General features: G+C 37.5%; 2 protein-coding genes across 6 annotated transcripts in view; one reads left to right on the forward strand and one right to left on the reverse strand.

Annotated features, from left to right (window-relative positions):
• The window catches only part of LOC124186190 (GTP-binding protein Di-Ras2), a 331,250-nt gene that overhangs the window by 195,994 nt on the left and 111,726 nt on the right, over positions 1-23,530 (reverse strand). The window lies entirely within an intron of this gene.
• LOC124187046 lies at positions 820-12,358 on the forward strand. The gene is made up of 3 exons (XM_046579292.1): positions 820-1,809; positions 1,866-2,795; positions 12,179-12,358. The coding sequence occupies exons 1-3, from the start codon at positions 820-822 to the stop codon at positions 12,356-12,358; spliced, it is 2,100 nt and encodes a 699-aa protein (XP_046435248.1).

A 23,530-nucleotide genomic window follows, 5' to 3' on the forward strand; every position in this document is an offset into this window, starting at 1 on the left:
CCAGAGTCGCAAGCAGAGCTCGTACCAACGCTCGCGGGACAGGCCTTAGAGGTAAATAAAGCAGCGGGGCGGCTGTAAAAGTTTCTCCCCCAATGGGAAAAGATCACGCGGGATCGATTCATTTTAAACTGTGTAAGAGGGTACAAAATTGAATTTGACCAGTCAGTACACCAATCTCTTCCGCCTCCTCAGCAAAAATTCAATTCTGGGATTGATCTTGAACATATGAAACTGGCGATCGCCAAATTGTTAGATCTGGGCGCAGTCAGACCCTGCTTGCCATGCCCGGGACAATTTATTTCGTCGTATTTCTTAGTACCAAAATCAAACGGAAAAATGGGATTCGTGTCAAACTTGAAAAAGCTCAATAACTTTATAGTCACGCAGCATTTCAAGTTAGAGGACATTAGAACTGCGACGAAACTAATCTCGCGAGGTGATTTTATGTGTAACATAGATTTACAAGATGCGTATTTTTTGGTATCTATGCACGTGGAAAGCCGGAAATATTTGAGATTCATTTTCGGGGATATAATGTACGAATTTGTATGCCTCCCGTTCGGTCTATGCACAGCGCCGTATATTTTTACAAAAATCCTAAAACCGGTAGTGAATTATTTACGAGGGAAAGGATTCATCTCGACTATTTACTTAGACGATATCCTCTGCATCGGCTCGAATCTTAACGCGTGTCGCACAAACGTAGAAGTCACTATTAAAGAACTGCAGTCACTAGGATTTATAGTGAATTATCAAAAAAGTAGCTTGATTCCCAAGAAAGATTGCACTTTTTTAGGATTCGTTATTAACTCTCGAAAAATGAGATTGGAGCTACCGGAAGTCAAGAGAAAGAAAATGGTAGCCGTGATCGACGACTTTAGCCATCGCAAGTTTTGTACAATTCGGGAATTCGCTCACCTCATCGGGAAGTTAGTCGACTGTTGTCGCGCAATTGAGTATGGATGGTTATACACCAAGAGATTCGAACGAGAAAAGTTCTTCGCCCTGTTAGTCAGCGGGGGGGATTACGATGCACAGCTCGAATTATCCGCAGATTTGCAGATCGAATTCGATTGGTGGAAACAAAATATTACAACGTCATTTGGTCCGATAAGAAGTTTTCGATTTATTAAGGAGATTTACTCGGACGCGTCAAAAACGGGCTGGGGCGCGTATTGTTGTAATGAAGGCACACACGGTTTTTGGAGTGACACCGAAAGGGGGCTGCACATTAACCAACTCGAACTAATTGCCGTCTTTATGGCCCTTACATGTTTTGCAAGCGAATTGTACGATTGCGAAATTTTACCAAGAATCGATAATACGACAGCTATTGCATATGTGAATCGAATGGGAGGAGTTCAATATGCCGCACTTCAAGGGATAGCAAAAGAGATTTGGCAATGGTGCGAGTGTAGGAAAATTTGGATTTTCGCATCTTACATAGCGTCCAAGGAAAACGTCGAGGCCGATAGGGAGTCGAGGATAAAGAATATAGACACGGAATGGGAACTGTCGAGTTGGGCATACGAGAAAGTAATTTCGGAATTTGGCAAACCAAAATTGGACCTGTTTGCATCCAGGATTAACGCGAAATGTCAATCTTATTGTTCGTGGTACAGAGATCCTGATGTCTTAGCTATTGACGCGTTCACGATCAACTGGAAATCGGAGTATTTTTATGCATTTCCACCGTTCGCATTGGTACTCAGGTTCCTTCGAAAAGTTATCGCAGATCGCGCCTGTGGGATTGCGATAGTGCCGAATTGGCCTTCGCAACCATGGTTCCCTATATTTATGGACCTTCTCGTAGAGAAACCGATGATCTTCGCTCCCGCTAAATGGCTTTTATTGTCTCCTTGTAGGTCTCTCCAGCATCCATCACAGAAATCACTGGCTTGGATTGCCGGGAAATTGTCGGCGAATCTTACCGCCGCAAGAAATTCTCGGACTCAGTGATCGAGACGTTGTTGGCTTCTCTCGCCGAGAGTACATGGAAGCAGTACTCAGGACCTATTAAGCTATGGGCGAATTTCTGTCGAGAGACGGAAACAGACATTTACAAAGCGAGCGCGAACCGCATTCTCGAATTTCTGCAAATGAGATACGGTTCAGGAGCCTCCTATGGCACATTAAACGCGACGCGATCGGCAATCTCGTTTATATCGACGAACGACATGACTAACGATCGGATTATCAGTAGATTTTTTAAAGGGATTTTTCGGCTTAGACCAACGAAACCTCGATACGACGAAACATGGGACGTCGGCATCGTACTTACGTACATTGCGGACTTATATCCTCTCGAATCATTAAGCAAACAACAATTGTCAGAGAGATTAGTTACGCTGTTAGCTTTAGGTACGGCTCATCGAGTACAAACTTTGTCGCTCATGAGACTTGACAATATTTCTCACTCGGCACAGGGCTTCGAGATAAGGATCTCGGACATCATTAAAACGTCGAGACCAGGGGCTTTCCAGCCACTTTTGTTATTGCCGTACTTTCGCGAACAGCCTAGACTGTGCATAGCGAGCACGTTGAAGAGATATTCGGAAATAACAAAACCACTCAGAGGCGATTGCAGTAACGTACTGATCACTTCGAGAAAACCCTTCAAATCGGCGAGTACCCAGACAATAAGTCGTTGGATCCGGTCAGTGTTGGCAAAGAGCGGCATAGGACCTGAGTTCACGGCGCACAGTACAAGGCACGCGTCTACGTCGGCTGCCTTGGCAAAGGGGTTGGATATTAGCGCGATAAGAAATACCGCGGGCTGGTCAAAGGACTCGCAGGTATTTGCAGAGTATTATAATCGGCCGATTAAATCGGGCAGAAAAGACTTTGCAGCAACCGTGTTCTCATAATATTTATAAGTTATTGCATAAGATATCATTAATTACATTTTGTTAGAATCGAAGTAAGCGAATAAAAAACCGCTGATTCTTGTTCTCGAGAGACCACTGGTCTCGATAAAAGTTACGTTTTTTGTTGCCTGAGGCTGTTTAGAAAATAATAAGATAATTTTTTCTCTGAACATCTTCGATGTAATCTCGAAAACGAGACTCGTAATATAATTAAACGATCAAACGAACTTACCTGTTGTGAAGTTCGATCGTGATTATATGTAGAGTCTCGTTTGAGATGATTACATCCCACCCATTGAACGTTTTATTTCCGTTCGTTTTTATCATTCCCTCCCCCTTTATTTATTGAAATGTGTTTGTTTTATTATTTTCAATCCTTATGGAGTACTTTAAACAATATGACTTGGAGAAGGAACAACCGCAGCGCCAGGGGGCCAGGCGCTCTCTTTTTTTTTTTATAAGCTCTGAATATTCGTGACACTAACGTGAAGTAGACGGTACTATGATGTAATCATCTCAAACGAGACTCTACATATAATTACGATCGAACTTCACAACAGGTAAGTTCGTTTGATCGTTTAATTCTATTCGAAAACAAGAAATAAAAAAAATGAAACTATTGCTCATTGCTAATAAAGCAAAAATGTGTGTTGGAATTCCAGATAATAGCTTTTTTATCATAAAATTGCTTCACGATGCAACGGGATTAAAAATTGAGCACATTTGTTTAACGGTAACTAAAATCAGACTAGATGACACATTTGCAAGACTTGGTGATGAATTTGGTATTAGTAGTAGCAACGCTAACACAATATTCAGACGGGCCATTCCTTTGCTGGTACACTTTCTACAAACATTGATACTTTGACCATCAGATGATTCGATAAAGTTGAACTTGCCATTAGCATTTTGTGCCAGATATAGTAATGTCCAATCTATAATTGATTGTTTTGAAATCGAGATCCAAAAGCCTAGCAATGCGATTCACCAGAACGTAACTTGGTCTGAGTATAAAAAATGTAATACCCTGAAATATTTATTATCTTCAACGTCAGATGGAACAATCAATTTTGTATCTAAAGGATTTGGTGGCAGGACGACAGATAATGTCATCGTACAAGAAAGTAAATACCTGAATCAGCTCCCAAAAAATTGCGCAGTTATGGCTGATAGAGGTTTCAAACATATAGAACCACTTTTGAGAAAAAATGTATGCATTGTAGCCCGTTCACCAAGTGTTGCGAGTTCCGTGAAGCCGACTAAAGCTAAGGTTATGGAAACCAAACGCATTGCCAGTGTCAGAATCCACATCGAAAGAGTTATCCGGAGATTCAGAGAATTTGCATTATTGAAACCTCACGCAGGAATTCATCATGTAACATTAAATATTATGGATGAAATAGTAATCATTGCAGCACGGCTAATAAATTTACAATCACCTATAATTATTCAATAATACTGTATAATGTACCGTTCAGTGTATTACAATACATTACATTCATAGACATGTCTGTGATATTTCAATTTTTTTTTACATTCATAGGTACAATTTTATTCATTATTTTGACAATATTGAAAAATATAGTTTTTATATTTGGCTCTAATTGTTTTTTTTAACCTGTCGCAGCGTTGAAAATGAGTGAGTAAATATTCTCCTTCCAAAAACCCATGGCTTTTTGTATGAGATCTAATACCAAATCTTTGTCGTATTATGGCGCGTAACAGCTGTGCTTCCTCGAAAGCGTAATGAAGATTAGATCTTAATTTTCTTGTGAGGTACCTTGATCTTGACAAGACTACTGTGCTAGGTATATACTGAACATGGTTGAGATCTACAGCTTATTCGCTTGAAGGCTTGAAGACAGCCTGGAAGTTCGAAAGGCACAAAATGAATCCAGCAAGAGCTCCAAGAAAGCACTGATTGAAAATGTACAAAATTGTACGAAGCTAATACTGCAAGACAACTTTGAGGGAGTTCATATCGTTTACGGTAACAGCTCCAAAATGGTGTGATGTGGGAAGTTAACAACCTTGAAGGTCATACTCTGCACGTATGGAAATGCGACGAAAATGACATGGAGTGAGTGTATAGATCTTCGTGATCATTCTGGATGATAGACGTAGCACAACGCACCACATAACTTGCATATGATTTGCTGAATCTCATTTTCTCAAATTACAACTCATACGAGAAATATCTTGCATAATATCTCCAATAGAAAAGCAATTTTCGAAATAACCGTTTCTTACTTTACAAGACCTCTGACGCTGAAGATTGATTGATGCGTCGGGTACACGCTTGATTTTGAGAGGGCCATCAGTTTGAAAGCACAAGAAGCAACGCATGTAGCATTGTTCAGTATAATTATTAGTGATCTTTAAAAAGGTAATATTTGAATTTAAACCGGCTCAGCACCTCCTAGATCGGTTAAACAAAAATTAGAAAAAATCAGTGAAAAGTTTCGGCATTCTAGTTCGACTAGAAAGGGTGCCTGTGAACATAAATTCATTTTGAGTTTCGAATTTGGGCAGAAACCGCTAATAATCATTGACGATGAAAAATCTATGTGAACTATTATATCAGCTATTTTAACAGTATTTCCTTTGTAGCAGGGAAATGAGGAAAAAATCGTTGTTTTGTACGTTGACATTACTGAAACAAGTCAAACTTTGGCGAAAAAATTCTTTCAATATTGCGGATAAAAGAAGACGAATCATTTATAATTTAATTACAAATCAATCAGTCATTATTCCCAATTCGCAGTCATTATTCATTGCTTCAGGTTGACGATCGATCCCATCATCCAATATTCGAAAAACTTTTTTAATTTTTTTTTTTTTTTTTTTGATTGGAGCCGATCTGGAGATCTTTTTCAGGTAAGCTTTTCAAGGACTACTCTAATGATACATGATATTTTTTTTGAACGATTTTTGAAAGCATTTTTGGCAAAATTTTGTAATTAATAGCAAGTGGAATAAAAAAACTGGCAAGTAATTATTCTGTATACTTTGATACTGACATAAATGCGTACTTCTGTTCTATATCAGAATATTTATGGATCTATTTGCTAATCCTATTCTTTTTAACCCTTTCAGTCATGCATTTTTCATCTGCACCGATTCAGATGAAAATTGGTACGCGGGGGTTTTCGGGATCGCTGATTACGAATCCGGCATTAGATTTTCAAAATTCAAAATGGCGGATCCGATATGGTGGACGTCAAGTTTTATATCTCACATCTTTCTGCTCAATATTTTGGCCTGAATTTAGTCATTTGGGGGATTTTGGAATGGCTGATCACGAATCTGAAGTCATACCTTCATAATTTCTGAATCCAAGATGGCAAATGCCATGTCTTTTTTTGTCTATATTCGTGTCTCCCTCTTAGCCCTACCCGGAACTAACGACGAGGATGTGGAGAGCATCTAATTCCACTTTTTTTTTTTTGTTTTTTGTGTTTTTTATTGTTTTTTTCTTCTACTTGTTTTTTTTTTCGATATCCCTATTATGACGCACGCACGCATATATATATATATATATATATATATATATATATATATATATAAAAACAAGTAGAAGAAAAAAACAATAAAAAACACAAAAAACAAAAAAAAAAAAAAGTGGAATTAGATGCTCTCCACATCCTCGTCGTTAGTTATAACAAGTAATAACAAGTTTGTTATTGACTTATTCTTTCGGATTGATCATGCCGTTACATGCGTTGATTAGATGTGACGGAGTTTTCTGTTCCGGAATACGGCACAGAAATAAAAGCAGAAAACCATACGTCTTTACAACTGATTGTGAATCAGTCTTTGATACCGAAGAATTGATGTTCTGCACATGTTTTCGTAAAAAAAAAATTCAGAAATTTGGGACCCCAAAGGCACCATAAATGATTTTGCATATATATACGCTCCTGAGCGAAGAAGTTCCTATGTTGACCACTAGTCAACGCTGCCGTCGACTACAAGGATGGCAGTTACGATGGTTCACTCTTAAACCCTTGGTCCTATTGAAAACTTGGAGAGACCTACCTGCTCAATATTTATACGTATTATGATATTCGACACCCTTTTATAACCTATTTTGGTGCCACATGTCCTAATCCCCATACGGGAAAGCCTATTTATGGCCTTGAGATCCTCGTGTATTGCAGAGTGTTCACTCGCTAAGTTTAATTTCGGAATTCTGATTTACTCCTGAGTAACTTGTGCGTCGGCCGCTAGGGGCGCAAAGGCACATTTTTCTCTCGCGTTTGAAAGTGTACAGCGGATTATTATCAGGTAAGCGCGAGAACTGTCTTAGAGCAACCTATTTGTGATGTCACTGAGAATTAGCTCGATTCTCGTATGTCAAGATGCTTATCATTTAGGGATTTCATTCTAGCTGCAAATGAAATGAATAGATAAAAACCAAAAATTTTCCAGTCAGGCGTATGAATATTTTTATATTTAAAATATCAGTCACAAGGAAACAGATTGAAAGATAAGCATTTTACTGTAAATTTCATTTTATATCTTGCTGCATAATTGTAAAGTTACTCAACATGATGCTGTGATGCAAATTATTATGGGATACCTACTGTCCTTGGATGCTTCATATACATCGATAGTTGCTGGTATGGGATTGGTACTTTTTGCAACAAGTTACAGAAACCAGAAAATGGTGATGAGCCTGCGCGCGAGCTATGGAAGTACGGCGCTCGCACGCAAATCACCATTTCTCGATTTCGTTACTAATTGCGCAATAGCATATTGCGTAACAAGGATCTAAACTCGGTCTTTTCGGGCCGAGCATAAGTTTGCAGTGAGTCGAAGACGAATATTGCAAATACGCGAGGTGATACGACCGTTGCCTTCTTGTTGCACACAATTCTTTATACAACAAGAGTATGTTACACATTAAGCTCGCATTGTATAAAATTGTTTGCAGAGTTTAGTCGGAATTTGTTCAAATTCTGTATCTTATATTTGATACTTATTGCAAATTCATTTAGAGAATGATCTCAATTAAAGAATGATCTTGAACATTCTTTTATAAACAATTATCAAGTGGCCTTCTTAAAGTTGCGAGTCAAAGTGTTTGCAATATTAAAATCATTGGTTCTCTGTTTTTTTTTTTTTTTAATTTTTGAACCAACGTTTTCCTGGCTCCAAACAGCCGTTTTAGAATAATATTAAAATCTTTTCAAATCGCAAGCAATATTTTCAAAACATATTTGAGAATCTTATATGACAGGGAATTATGTAGATTCGATTAAAATCACATGATATTTTAGAAAAAAAGTCCATCGAGTCGAAATTTCGACATAAAATCTTACAAAAGAATCATGAGGCTAAGCCCCATCGTGCGAAATCTCTACAAATTCGATTAAATCACACATTAAATCATGGGGCATATTTTTTAAAACAATAAATTCTTTAGAAATAAATCGCAACTGTTAATCTTGTGATAACGTCGAAACGTTGAAATCCGTTGGTACACACCAAAATTGATAAGTGGTTAATCAATTGTACACAAAATCATCCCTATCCCTTAAAATTGTCATTATCACACCAAGGTACACTGTCAATTTATCATTTAAGAAGCTCCCCCCCCCCCCCCCCACCTAATCTATCTCTCCCGCTTTTCGTCTTTCTTTGTTGGAAGTTTCTTTCATAAAGGTCGCTGTGTCTGTATAATAAATTTACCTTCTGCTGCTTGCAGACAGGAAAAGTTTCACCGCTACAGTTTGTTCCAGCTAGGTGAGTATATGTAGGTACCCACCTATGTTTATGTAATATATCAATATAACAACCTTCGTCCAGCTTAGCAAAGTTCGTTGCCATAATATCCATATGTTAAACGTATATGTCGGCGTAGGCGCAATTTTCGAAGATTCTTTTTATGCTTGCTTATCCTTCATTCTTTCACCATGCAATTTTTTTTTAACAAATTCATTACCTTTAAAACGCATCTTTCATTACCTTTAAAACGCGTTTTTCAACATTTCTGTACGGTAGATGGGACCCGAGATATTAATTCTCAAACTTTACGCTCTAGTTTTACAGTAAGATGCAATAATTCGTAACTAGCGTACAAACATTTTTTTGGACAAACAAAAAATTATGGGTTTACTTTTTTCACGTGCATTTTGCGTAAAAAAAAGTCGCAATTGGTTTAAGAAATAAGAGGTCAAAAAATACCCATAATTGGCCGCCTTTAGGTAGAAATACCCATGTACATATGCCCAATCTACATAGATTCGCTGACCATCTTATGACAACCACCTTTGATCGATTTATATTCTTGGCACGTCAATCGTCATGCGATTTTGTGAGATATTTTCAAATTTTCTTGAAAATTGTGTTTTTGCGAGATTAAAAAAATCATTTTTTCTCCAAATTGCCACCATTTCGTCCCCAATCATCCAATCATGACGACCTTTTGTTGAAAATGTGCAGATTTTCATAAGCTGTAAAATCATTTCTGGTAAACTATGATTCAGTAGAAATTGTTTGAGGTAAAGGAGAACAATTAAATTGAGTCAATTTGAGGAGAAATTAATTCTCTCAAAAACTCCATCTTCGTTCGCTGCGAAAATTTTCTATGTGTTCAACGCCCAAACAGCCATCTTTCTGCCATTTCGCTTATTTAGCGACTAAAGCCTCGAGATGAAAAAATCAAATTGCTTACAGTGTACAGTAACCACAAGAAATTTCTCCCAGTCAGATATGTATATTTTAATTTCCCCTTTGAATCTTTCACAATTCTAATGTATAATTCATATGCTCAAAAATAGATGATTAAAGAAATTTTTTACTCATACATTTTTTATTCGCCGATTCGTATACCGTCTTTAAGCTGCTAGAGCGGCACGCAGGGGTGAATATATTAAGTACATGACTAAATCTCCAAGGAGTTAGGCGTCGTGGAATTTCATTATTACTGAACGGGTTTAGCCGCATATACTGCAGCACACTCAAAGACGTCTCTTGCAGGCTAAATATGCTGTCATTCCTTCAATTCTCGTGAATTCTTCGCCGACTTCGACACCCTGCGAGACGTGAGATTACCAAAATAAAAGACATACCAGACGACCGGATAATCTGCCTGCAAGCACCCGGCTGCAAAGAATTACCACTACCAGTGGAACTCATTTTGCGGGCAATTAGAAACAATCTTTATCAAGACTTTTTGAATAAGTTTATGTCAATTTATGCTCATCATCCTTAAAATTTATAGCAGATTTGTAGACTTCTATCTTCTCGAGGAGCTACCGATAATTTCATTTTCAATTATTTTATTTCCAAGGCAGCTTTACGATTAGTGACGCAGGAGAAAATGATATAGATTTTCCACTCATTGCTTGATAACCAATCAAAAATCAACACATAGCGCGCATTGCCCAGTAACAACCGTATGCCAACTACTGCAATAGTGACACTGCTTTAGTCGCTAATTCGTGGTTTCACCTCATAGTACCTCTCACTTCAGTTACATTTCAATATCGACGTTTCGAGACAGCGAATAAAAGTTACTGCACTATTACTGCCATTAACCTATGAAATAAAAATTCCTATTTCCGAAGAATAATTCAATATGCAGGAATTAAATAGCCTTTGGAGAAAAGTGTTTTCTTTTTTATACGTTCTAAAACCAAGTGGAGAGACGTCCATTTTTCTATACTTGAAGTATAAAACCATGTGAGGCGAAATCAATAGAATGAAAAACTAGTTAATTCTAAAATCCGCAAATAAAAGTTGTACGCAAGTAAGAATTCAAACATTACTTCTAAGGTGACAATTCGACAAAATACCGTGGAATTCTACTGCTAGAAATTTTCTGCTTTTCTGCTAAAAAGCAATTTGCTATTGGAAAATGCCCAGAACGACTCGTGTGTGTCTTCTTGGGGTTGAAGAAGAATATCAAAATATAAAACATCATGTATTATATGAGGCATTCTCTCGACGAACAACCTAAGTGCAATTTGGTCGTTTCGAGAAAAAGCTATTTGAAAATTCAACATTGTACTGCTCATCGTTAAATGTAACTAATCAAATTATTTTTATTTATTGCTCATATTATAATGTCGAATAATGGATTTAGGGCATAAAATCTTCAATAAACATTTTTTAACAATATTTTTAGCGACAGTTTATACAAGAGCACTTAGGTCGTTTTTCGGGAGAACTACTAAAAATATGTTTTAGAGCAATAAAAACACGAGAAAAATGTAATCGTAAGAGATATTTGTTTATATGATTTTATTTAAGGATATAAAAAAAAACAAATAAATGTTAATTTTCATTGTCAATTTATTCATCTACTTATTAGAAACAGTTATTGAGAATAATTAAAATTATTCATTTTCGCACTCGGTTTCTCAATTGGACACTGCATTTTCACAAGCTGCAAATGTATCGTGATAAAATTGTCTGTTAGTTGACTCAAGAAAACGTAATAAAAATAAAATATCTTTCTTTTTAGCTACATTGACACCAACTGGAGGCAATTTTTCAATAGTTAAGTTTTCTTTGCTGCAAACATCCGCATTATTTTAAAAATAGGTGAAACATTCACCACTACCACTGTATTTCCTATACGCTAAGAAAACTTTAGTAGGCTTGAATACTAACTTAACGTACTATTGAATTTTAAACACAGAATCTTTCAATTTAGGAACTTTCAAAAATAGTGGGTCGAGTGCAGTTTCCCAATTTTCTAAAAGGAATGCAGACATTTCAGCTATGAAAGGATTTCGGTTATTTTCGGCTGATTTTGTTACTTCGAGATACTCCTGCGACGTTTCAACAATCTCATTTTTTTCAGTTTCCTTTTATTCTCTTCCCATCTGTCTCGTCGTGATTTTCTTTTTAAACCATGGGTGCTGGTAGATGTTGAAGTTATTGTAGAATTAGTCTTAGATTTATCCATTATTTTATATTTAAAAGATATATCGCTTTAAAAAAGTAAACGGCACGGCTACACTGCTTGACGCTCACGGCTGAAGCACAGGAGCCAAGTCAGCTGACAATGAGTCGAGCGGGAGACTACGCGGGCGATAATATGGTAGGCGCGTGGTTTCACTCACAGTTTGCTCAAAAATTAATTAAATCTTATGAAATTTGGTCTATAGATACTTTGTGACCTTGTCTACCTATTAATACGTTCTCCCGAAAAATGACCTAAGTCGCTTCAGGTCGTTCTTCGAGAGAACGCCTCATATATTAATTTTATAAGATTAAGCTGTAACAGGCCCTAGCCACGTACAGCGGGGTTCCACTTTTTCGAACTTATTTGGAAAATCAGACAACCCTTTTTCAAGATGACCGAAGGGCACAAGTTTCTGGCCCACAAGCACATGAAAACAAAGGAGTTCCGGTTCGGTCTTCTTGTAAAATCAACACTGTCATTCCAAGAGAATAGCAAGATAACGACAACACCGAAAGCTCAGAGACAGAATCACCAATGGCGAATTCAAAGATTGGCTTATGAAGTCTTATAAGTAAAACTACAGTCATTAGTTAGCTAATTATACGGTATGCGACAAAACTATCACCGCTCATAAAAATGATATCCAGCGTCACAGCCAATCAGATAAGCACATCTCTAATTTGAAACAGATCACTATAATTTCTCTAAGCTTCCTGCAATTTTATTATCCTAAGCAGACGTACGTTGCCAGCACGACGCCACTCGGTGGAAGCTACTCTGTTTTCCTGTCAGCAAGGACCTATGCCGTCGCTCTCCAGCCAGGAAAATTTGGTCGGGAGACATTCAGCTTGTGCCTCCGCCACGGGGTCCCCAACGTTAGGCAACCTGGACAATAAGGTGCAGCGACTTTCCAGTCGTACTTTCGGACTTTCCAGTTTCCACCCGTACGGGCTGGATTCAACGAAGAAGTCATAGGCAGAACGGGATTTCACACGCCAGGAGACCTCACGTAGCTTCCTTACTCTAATTAATCTAGACTTTTCCTTCAGTTACTTTGCCTTTCCGTCTTCCTTACCGTAATTGTTATTATCGCTATCGTATGTTCTATCGCTACCGTTCTCCTCCAAAACCCGCTATTATTATGTTCTTGTCACTACCGTTCCGAGATATCGTTAATTTTGTCAACTATCGATTCCTATAAAGTATTACTCTCTTACTTTAAATTAACAGAATAATAATTACCGTAGCGTCGTTCCTGAAAATTAGGTAAAACCCCGTCGCCCAGTAACGTGTAGTCTGAAGTAAATTCTGTCAATATATAGCTTGTCCCGACGTAAACTCACAATCAGTTCTCTCTATTATCTATCGTCTCTCGTTCAAAGCTACCGTTCAACTCTATTATATCGAAATTTCTGAAAACTATTATTGTCTGATTTATTACCTGTCGCTAACTTTGCAATCTAAGTTGACTGACTTGAATGTGTAAACCTAATCGACAATATACGACTGATTGACCTGAAATTGGGATACCCCCACTCTACTAGTTCATGTGAGTATCTGAGCCTAGCCAGCCATACGACGGGTTCTCTAATTATTAATATCGTATCGTATATTCATTTAGAAATTGACGCTGAAGCGTTTGGTGCTCGCCGGATATCGTTTTATTGTTGTTTATTAAATTTAGGGTAATTAGAGAATCGGGCCAAATTGTGAACGGTAAGTCCTCATCTGAGGGTAACAGAAATCAGCTTTACAGTATCTGCAGATATACATCTATAAAAATCAAACGAGGTGCTCATAATGTTAATATACGCATAAATCACGTTACAACGATCATGGGTAACTTGTTTGAACTGCTTACCGATATTTTTTGCCTATATGCATTTTTATTGTGTCATAAATATAATATCAAAGGACCTTTAATAACCAAAAGGCTAACCCCCGCCCCAACCCCCTCTGGCAAACCCATTTTTTAAAATCCAGTAATTCACTTCCAGCCATTTATCTGAAATCGCGGTTGATATCGATTTTAGAAAACAACCAACAAGTATAATATTTCACCCATCTTCCAGTTTTATTATAAATCAGATGGGGTTAAGATTTCAATGATACCAGTCAACTTCTAAATATAAAATATTTCTGTCCAGCCGTTCATTTGAAACAATGATCCCGAATGTTGATGATCTCAATAACTCGAGATTCATTAGGTAGATTAGGTATGTCTAAATTTTTGGTGTATTATCGCGCAGATTGAGAAACTTTATGTAGTAAACTTCATTGTCAAATATTACGGAAGACCATTGTTTCTTGACCATAGTGTACCTCAAAACACGTCTCGTATTCAGGGGGACAGTAACGTTTATTGTAAGAATGCAGCAACTTGGTATCACAGTTGTGTACAATGAATTACAAACATAAATTTCATTTATTTAGTCCCTGCAACCAACGGTTAGCGTGATTATAAGATTTCAGCCTGTCAAAGTAAGTCCTTTGAGATTTCGCCCTCTATTTTTGACAAAAAAAAAATGGATTTTTCGGATATATATTTTTAACGCGTAATACATACATGCATCCAGTGAGTTCAGCGTAAAATTTGTCTGAGATATAAGTACAACCTCTATGTATGCAGACCGTACCTTTGATCAATTGTACCCTCTCGTTTCTTGAAACGCGTGAGCACCGTATACCTTGACATACTGTTTCTGTACACAATGAGCTATGTCTTAATGAATTTTTCGATGCGTAAAATGTTAGGTCTTGGCATTAGGTGGGAATAATTTCATGAATGCAGCGAAAATGTGTAACCGGAAGTAAGGAGAAATGCATGCTGTATCACTTATTCAATTTACTATAATATGATTACTCGGTGCTGGGTATATATTGTAACGGGTGCGGTTTATCCTGGGCCACAGCCAATGTGATAAACCCGTTATTCGAGTGTTCTTTGTCAATTTTAATAGATTTATAAGGAACCCCCTCCGATGGGTAAAAGCTGGATCAGCTTATCAGACCCAAAAACCCCTGATAATCGAACTATACGGACTTAGGAGTCACCAAAGCCGCCTAGGAATTTGAACAAGCACCTCCGCAGTTGTCCCTTTGGAAACACAAGGGCTTGTAGGCCGTTGCTTCAACTGGAGACAAGTGAAAGAAAGCGTATGTCACCTAGTCGGAGATACGGGTTTCCCAGTACTCCCTTCTAATCGCGAACTCGGAGTAAACAGAGTCGCCTGCCTATATTTTGTTGTGGGTTATTGACCCAAAACCTCGCTAACTTTTCAGACCAGGGAAATCCTTGGCTGACTGTTGGTTTTATTTCCCTCCCCTTTTTCAAGATAACGTTATGTATTCGAGGAATGCGTCGACAGCGAGACAGACGAGTGCATGCTTAACTATAACATAAGATTAATAGCGATCAATCCAGATACAATGGTCTTTGTCTAAAGACAAAATAAGGTTTTACAAAATATAACCATAGACAATAAAAATAGAAAAATAAACTTAAAGAAATAATAAAACTAACAGAATTCGTCGGTTCTGCTCCTAAATCTCCCTACAGCTCAAACTTTTTATATCTTTTCTAACTCTTTAGCAGTCCCGGGCTATCGTGGACTCTAATGTTGGAACTAAGCGCTTTGCTTGAGGTTCCTCTCCCTAAACTTGAAGCTAAATTCGATAATGTTCTCCAGGCGAGCAACATTTCGTTTCAATATAATGCAGCTCGGCGCTTTGCAGGTCAACTGGTCTAATAACTTTGATTATCCTTCTACTCGGTGACGCAGTTCGGCGCTTTGCCGGACAACTGGTCTAATAACTTTGATTATCCTTTTACTATGTGACGCAGTTCGGCGCTTTTCCCGGCAACTGGTAACCGCTCTTCGCGGTTCTCCAGTCTTATACTCTTCCGGAGCTGTTGTTGGATGATCCTATCGACGTCATTTCCCTATTTGTATCTCCTGTTGTGGGTCGTTGTCCTGGTATGCGTTGGTCAGCGTCCGTCGTCTTTGTTTATTATTTTGGATGCTAGCGGGTCATGGTCGCTATCGATGGTCGTCTTGATCAGCTGTCTATGTCAGTTGTTGACATGTTTTGCGCATGTCACGGGCACGGTTGACATTGCTGCGATTTTGAACAGCTGTCCGTTACAATATACAGATATACATAGGTATGTCGGAGAATGGCCAGATATCACTCGCGAACTTTAATCTTTGTTAGAGAAGTGAATTCGAACATGTTTTTGGTGAATTGAAAAATTAACGACGGAGCCAGGAATCGAACCTGGTATCTGAAGAAGTTTTGCCGGAGCCTTACCCCACTAAATCACCTAGCTGTCCTGACTACCATGTCTTTAATTTCTCTCATCACCATATTCGCATTTGTTTATTTTCGTGTGCTGTGTATTTGCATACGTAATAGAGTTCGTCGTTGAGGCACATTGGAGATTATATATCTATATACACGGCATGTTTGAGTGTGTATAGTACACGACTTATTTCAGCCTAATTAAAACGGACCCGGCCGATCGTAATATTATATGAAGAAGTCATGTGAGTGATGAGAGAAATTAAAGACTTTGTAGTCAGAACGGCTAGGTGGTCTAGTGGAGTAAGTCTCCGGCAAAGCATTTCTAGATACCAGGTTCGATTCAAGTAAGGGATGTTAGCCGCCCATTTTAAAAAATTTCGAATTTACAATTTTTGTATTTCGCATGTTTCTTATAATCGCTTCTCATATTTGATGGCTTGCTTGATCAATGCTTTATTTAAGTACCGTATATCTTTCTCTGTTCTGCCTATTCATTATAATACCGTGTCACTTATTATCTTGAATCATAGTATCGCGAACCTACGCATATCTCTCATTTATTCTTAAAACGTTCTGTTACTTGTTAAATCTCTCGCTTAACTTTTTTCTGGCTGTAAATTAATTATCTCACCTATCTTAATTGTATCTCAATCTCTTCAGTTGTTTGCTTGTTTTTAAGATTTATCGCTTCTTGGCCAATATATTCGATGCTATTTCTGCTTCACCTGTTTCTTATTTTATCTATTGGATTCAACCCCTCCTCTCTACCATTATCTTGTCTATACTGAGCAAGCTGTGCAAAACCGTCGTAGAACCTGATCTTGTCTTTATCTATATCTTTTTTTTCTAATTATCTATTTCCTGACGCATGTGCGTCTGGCGCCCAACAATCATATCTTTCTCTTTTATTATCTCTCAACATTTAATTATTCAGGTTAGTAACTGCGCCGTCGGGTAACCAATCTCATTTTTTATAACCCTCAAAAAAATTGGTTACAATACATAGATTTATCCCTTTGCCTCATCCATATACCCTTACACCCATCCAGAATTAACCCTTCACTCTATATATTAGGGTGATTTAAAAAAAAATCGATACGTTTCTTACTCGGAGCTCCATCGAACAGCGTCAATACATCTGAAAAAGTCATTTTTCCAAAATTTAGCATAAAAAAACAGAATTAAAATAGTACTCAAACGACATTTCGGTATTTCTTCTGTTTTTTTGGTGAAACCGCGACATAAAGTTTTTTGCTCCCATAGCAGAAAGTGTTCGATTTCAATACTGTTATGTTCTGGGAAGAACGTCGCGAAAAATCTTTGATTCACTGCGTGATTTTTGGCTTAAGCTAGATTCACAAACCTTAATTGTGATGTCCTGGTTCATGAACTTCGATGACCTGCTCGTATAGATTTCTCGTTCAGCTTACCTTAATCTGGAATTATGTTGCGGGTCGTGCCAACTATCACTATGTATGATTGTAATAATTATGCGTACGCAACACTTGAATTCAATTATACATTTATTCATAATAAAATATTCTTGTAATCGATTTGGAAATTTGGTTTCACAATGATGTTGTTTACTTATTTAAACATACTAAAGTTCGGACGTTCGGAATATTCAGTTCAGTGATTTATAATGATCTGTTCCAGATTTCGAAGAGTTCTTAAATGTCTGAAACCTGAATTGGTTCTTTATGATCTAAAGCTTGAATTAATTCTGCGTTTTTTGATGTTCAATTTAGTTCTATATTTTCTCAAGTGTTTGAAGATTATTCGATGCTGCATCAGTTTGGTTTCAAAGGTGGGAGTTTTGGAGAAACTTCTGATTGGTCTTTAGCTACGTCAGTGCAAAACGATTGGTCTTGAAGAGGCCAATCGATGCAGCGCTAACAAGATAGTTAATTGCAAGAATGCTTTTCTGAGTTCGGAGAATGATACGTTGTCAACAGCGCATCTTTTGTGTTCTCACGTTCTCTGTGTTCGGTCAGTGAGATTTGTGAACCTGAGTTCTGTAAATTTCGATGTAGACCCTGCGGCATACATGTTTAGGTCAAAATTGAAGGTGTCAAGTTGAGAAATGATAATTAATATAGATATTACATAGCGTTACACGAATGTAAGCTTGGTTGCAAGATAACGGCTGATACGAATATTTTGTACGCAGATTGTCGGTGCCAGGCCATTGTACACTAAGATGGTAACTAAATCTTGATCGATATGGATCTTAAAACTATGATATGAGCATGTAAGCTCTCTTATGATAATTGCACGTCGGTAAGTGACGATACAGAGAGGCTATCACCGTAATTATCGGCTGGTACGTAACTATACAATCGTCATTTATTTTCATTCGAATACTTTGATACCTTTTTCAAGCTGACTCAAGTAATTTATTTGCTGCTTTTTCGGCTTTTTTAGCGGAATAGTGTCTCTTTTGACTTTATCCCGCAAGGAAGTTCATGCAAGAAATGATTGTTCTTTTCTTTTAAGAGCAATGAAAAATTTTTATTTGTAGCTGAACTATTGTGAATCTTATGATTTTTCTAGAAGTGCGAAAAAAACGGCAGATAAATTACTTGAAGGAGCTTTAAAAAAATTTCCGAGTACTAAAGTGGAAAAATATCACGACTGTATTGAATGCAAACTCTTTCTGCTATGGGAGCAAAAAACAAACATTTCACGTCGCGATTTTCAACAAAAAAAGAAACAGAAACAATATTGAAAAGTCACTTGAACACTACTTGAATTTTTTTATTAATGATAAATTTTAGGAAGATTCCTTTTTTTTATGTACTAACGACTTTCCATAGAACTCCAAGAAAAAAAAATACTGGTTTTTTTTAATCACGCTACTATACCTATGTATTATACCTTATACCTATACAGATTTAACCCTCTACCCCATATATATATATATGTATCCTTATACCTATACAAATTTAACCCTTTACCCTAAATATATACCGTTATATCTATACCAGGCTTTGGAAATCGCTTTTAAGGCCTTCTCGAGGTATTCCGAGTTTCTCGCACGTGGCATAAATCCTGTTTGCTAGAATTTCCCTTATCGTTAGAATCAAAGTTTCGGAAAACGCTGTGCACAGACGCGCCGAAATGTTTGACGGAATCAGTTTAAAAGATTGGCGTACGAAAGCGACAGTAAATAGAGCTTCTGTTTGGTACATATAGCTTGTTTATGCAGTTCATCTTTATTATATATAATGTACAGACGTTTAGATTTATTCTGACCTTTTTGTATCCCTATAGTAATTTTGCAATCCACAGTTGCAAATGAGCACCGTTGGCAATGCCGGCTGCGCGTCTCAGGGTGAGCAGCAAACGGAAAAATGCCTGAGTCTAGTGGCCGGGAGTTCTAACTGTGCTCATCCTTGGGTTGTAAAATTAATAGGGATATCAGAGGGGTCAAAATCAATCTAACAAAGAAGATATTCCAGGTTCATCTCTCCGATTAGATTTCTTTTGTAATATGTCATAATAGACTAAAAACACTAAGCGACAGATATTTTTTTTCAACAAGTATTTGCTTGGATATGCAGGTCAATAAAAAAAGTCAAATTGTTGACGTTTCGGCACAAGCAGGGGCCCTCCTCGGAATGAAATTTTTAATAATCTATCACAAGAATAAACCAGGGATAGATAGAAAAAAAAAAGGAAAAAAATATTTGACGACTTAAAAATAGCTTACATAAGAAGGCAATTCACGACAAGTGAATGCGACTTAACTTATTAGAAAAGGAATTATATTCACCTGGTATGCGGATTTTTTTTTTTTTTTTTTGAATAATAAATCTCGATTTGGTCATGATGAAAACACATTTACAAAATAAAATTTAAAAGATCAAACCTACATTACGGTTACATAGAGAAATACGGAGCTCCCAAACTCTCACCTTAAATCAGTTATTTGGCAAAGGAACGGACGTTAAAATTGGATGACGGATAGAGACGTTGAGACAACAACCGGTCGGACGAGGAGAAAAGGATTACCGGCTAGTAACAGACATAGATATGAACTAGGAACATAGCAACGAAACAAAACATTTTTGATGATAAAGTAGAGTTGTGCACACTCGGTAACCTAGGAGCTAAAAATAATATATTACCGACGTATAGATATTACTGAGATTTTCAATATCATGGCGTAAATTAACTGCAAGAAGGTGTGCAATAATATTACACATCTCCAAAAGAAGGCGTTTATAATACACCGGTTCGACGGCTAAGACGCTAGCACGTTCATAATTAAAAGCATGATCCAGTTCAATAGAGTGTCTGGTTAAAGCAGTGTAATTTTCATCTAGGCCGTGAATGTTACGTTTATGGTCATTGACTCTAGTGTGTAGTTACTACTAGTTTGTCCAATATATATCTTATCACAAATTTTGCAGGGAATTTTATAAACCACACAAGAACGCTTATCCAATGGTAAAAGATTTTTGCCTGAATCAAAAAGTGGGCATAAATCACGCTTGTTTTTGCCAAAAAATTGAATATTATATCTAGAGAAAATTCTATTTAAAGATTCAAAAAGGCCAGCTACATAAGGAATAGACACGTCATGTTTTGTAATGATTGGTACGACATCAAGATCATTGTTGTTGGAGTCAAATGATGACAGGATCGAAAAATGTCTCTTTTGTATATGTTTCTGCAACATGAAGTAAGGATAGTCGTTCTTACGTAATACATCGTAGATCAAAGAAAGATCCTTATGGTGAAATTCTAAGCTGGACAATCTAATGGCTCTGTCCACCAAACAGTAGATCGTACCGATCGTGTATGATCTAGGGTGGTGCGACCGATAATTTAAATACCTTTGTGATCACGTGGCCTTGTGATACCAATCGGTTTTGATAAGCTGATTATCGTTGATGATTAGTACGTCTAAAAAACTGATTTGGCCGTTGAATTCAGGTTCAAAGGTAAATTGTAACCTGGAGTGGAAGCTGTTGAAAACTTCAAGAAGAGTTTCTATTCTGTTAGTGGGGGCAGCTATAATTATATCGTCCACATATCTAAAATAAAATGGAAGAGCGAAATCCAGTATTTTTATACAGAATTGTTCTAAGTCATCCATCACAAGATCGGACAAAATTGGAGAGAGCGGCGAGCCCATACGTAAACCATAAGTTTGAGTGTAGTTGGTATTGTTAAATTTAAAGATATTAGCCTTGAAACAAATATGTAACGCATTGATTAATTCAGTAAGTGGAACAGGGACATTGTTGGCTAGTTGAGACCACCTACTGTTGACAGCGTTGATCGCTGGATCCAGAGGTACGTTAATGAACAAGGAGAACACATCAATAGAGAAAGGAATGTAATCGGGCGGAAGGATGAATTTACTAATGGTTTCAACTAGAGTGAAGCTGTCTTTAACACGTGATACAGGACGGACGATATTGTTACCAATCCATTTTTTTAAGAGTTCTAGCAAGATTAAACGTAGGACTATTCGTGAAAGAGACGATAATTCTTCGCGGTACATCAAGTTTATGGATTTGGGCAACCCATAGGCTCGTGGCGGAACACAATCAGATTTGGCGATATAACGTTTGAGCTGTTCGGAAACATATTTGGATATAACCCAGTTTGTCGTTAATTTTTTGCAATCTAGTTACGAGGTACAATTGAAGTCGAATCTGACAATGTTGTAAGTGTCAACGTTAGAAAGCTGGAGAAGCATTTTTTCCAAATAAATTTGATTGGTAAGGACGACGGTGGTATTACCTTTGTCCGGCCTTAAAAACATTAAATCTTTGTTATCTTTACGGAAAGATGACGTTTCTTTGATTTTGTACTGTAAAGCGGCATCGTGATTCATATAACGAGTAGGGATGTTTTTAAACTTCTTCAATGCGTTAGTAAATTATAACCTGGCCTGGTTTCTGAGATCCTGTGAAATGAGAGAGATGTTAAACTCAAAATCTGATACGAGGTTAACAATTGGAATCTCTTTAGGTTTGAAGGGGGTAGCATGTTTGGGTCCCATTTTAAGAACATCCCCCACATTGTCCGGGATAGAAATGTTACTTAGGTTAACAAACCCTTTATTATCTACGCTAGACACCGAATTAACAAGGTGATGCCATTTGAAATTTATAAGCATAGCTAACTTGTTGATATTGGCCGCTTTGTAACCGGTAAAGAGCGCTTCGAGTTTATTAGTTTGGGTACCAAAACGTCAATAATTTGACTGTTTTTATTGACCTGCATATTTAAGAAAATACTTATTCATCATTATCGAGGTCAAGAAAATCACAATCAGATATTTTTTTTATTTACCATTAAACACTCTAAGGGAGTGAAAGCATACTCCAAAGTAATGTATGTCAAAGGGCGATTTGGCAGCTTATTTATTCATTTATTTATATCAACTGAGATAATTGAAATTTTCATTTCTCGTTATGACTTTTCCAGTTGGATTGGTTAAAAAATGTATGTTCTTGTGGATGAAAGTGCCAAATCGCTCCTTGACATGCCTTACTTTGGAGAGTAGTTTCACCCCTTCATAGTGTTTAGGAACACATAAGAAAAATACGTGTTATTTAGTTCTTAGTCTATTATAACATATTAGAAAAGAAATCAAAACGGAGAGATTGACCTGGAATACCTTCTTTGTAGGTGTCTGTATAACGTCGAGGCTCGACGCAACTAGCCAACAGGGCTGCCAAGGAACTAGACAGCGCCGCCAGTTATAATACCATAAGCGCCGTCTGTTAGTGGAGCCGCCTTCATCGACCCCCCGAGTTACACAGAGCTAGACGGATGGAAGTTTATAGGGTGTATGAACCCAATGATGACGCCTCAGGGTTCAGTTTACCCTCGCCTCAGAAATTTTCGTAATCGGATCTTCGTGATCGATAGATATATCTTTGTATATCGGGCCAACATACACTAACTCGCGTCTCCTATATTCTGAATACTGCAACGAAGTGGACGCGGGTATAATTATGGACAGTTGAAAAATTGGCTGGATTTTGGGAATTGATGCCAAGTTATGTGCAGTTGACTCGCGAGGATTTTGAACATTCTACCTTCCAAATTACCTACTGACAACTCGGTAGGTTTGTTTTAACGGTGTTTGTGCCCCTCAGTGCTACGCAACCCAAAATACTGAGTCGTTTACTCGGAAACACCCTGTACGTGCACCCTATCGTAAGATGGCTGTGACGATGCTGTTATAAAACTTGAGCTTGCATTCTCAAGTATCTGTTTTTTTTTCTTGTAGTACTGCCATTACTGAGTCTGTCACTGCACGTTTGGGAAATTCTCGCATTCGTTGCCAGGAGTCCGAACGAAGAACTCGAAATAAGGATGCCTAGATGTTTATAAATGTTAACTATTCCAGTTTCTACTCCTTGGTATGGGAACTTAAGAGCATGTTATAGGCGGTTTTTACCGACTGAGT

Source organism: Neodiprion fabricii, chromosome 7 (assembly GCF_021155785.1).
Source record: "Neodiprion fabricii isolate iyNeoFabr1 chromosome 7, iyNeoFabr1.1, whole genome shotgun sequence".
NCBI classification, from domain to species: domain Eukaryota; kingdom Metazoa; phylum Arthropoda; class Insecta; order Hymenoptera; family Diprionidae; genus Neodiprion; species Neodiprion fabricii.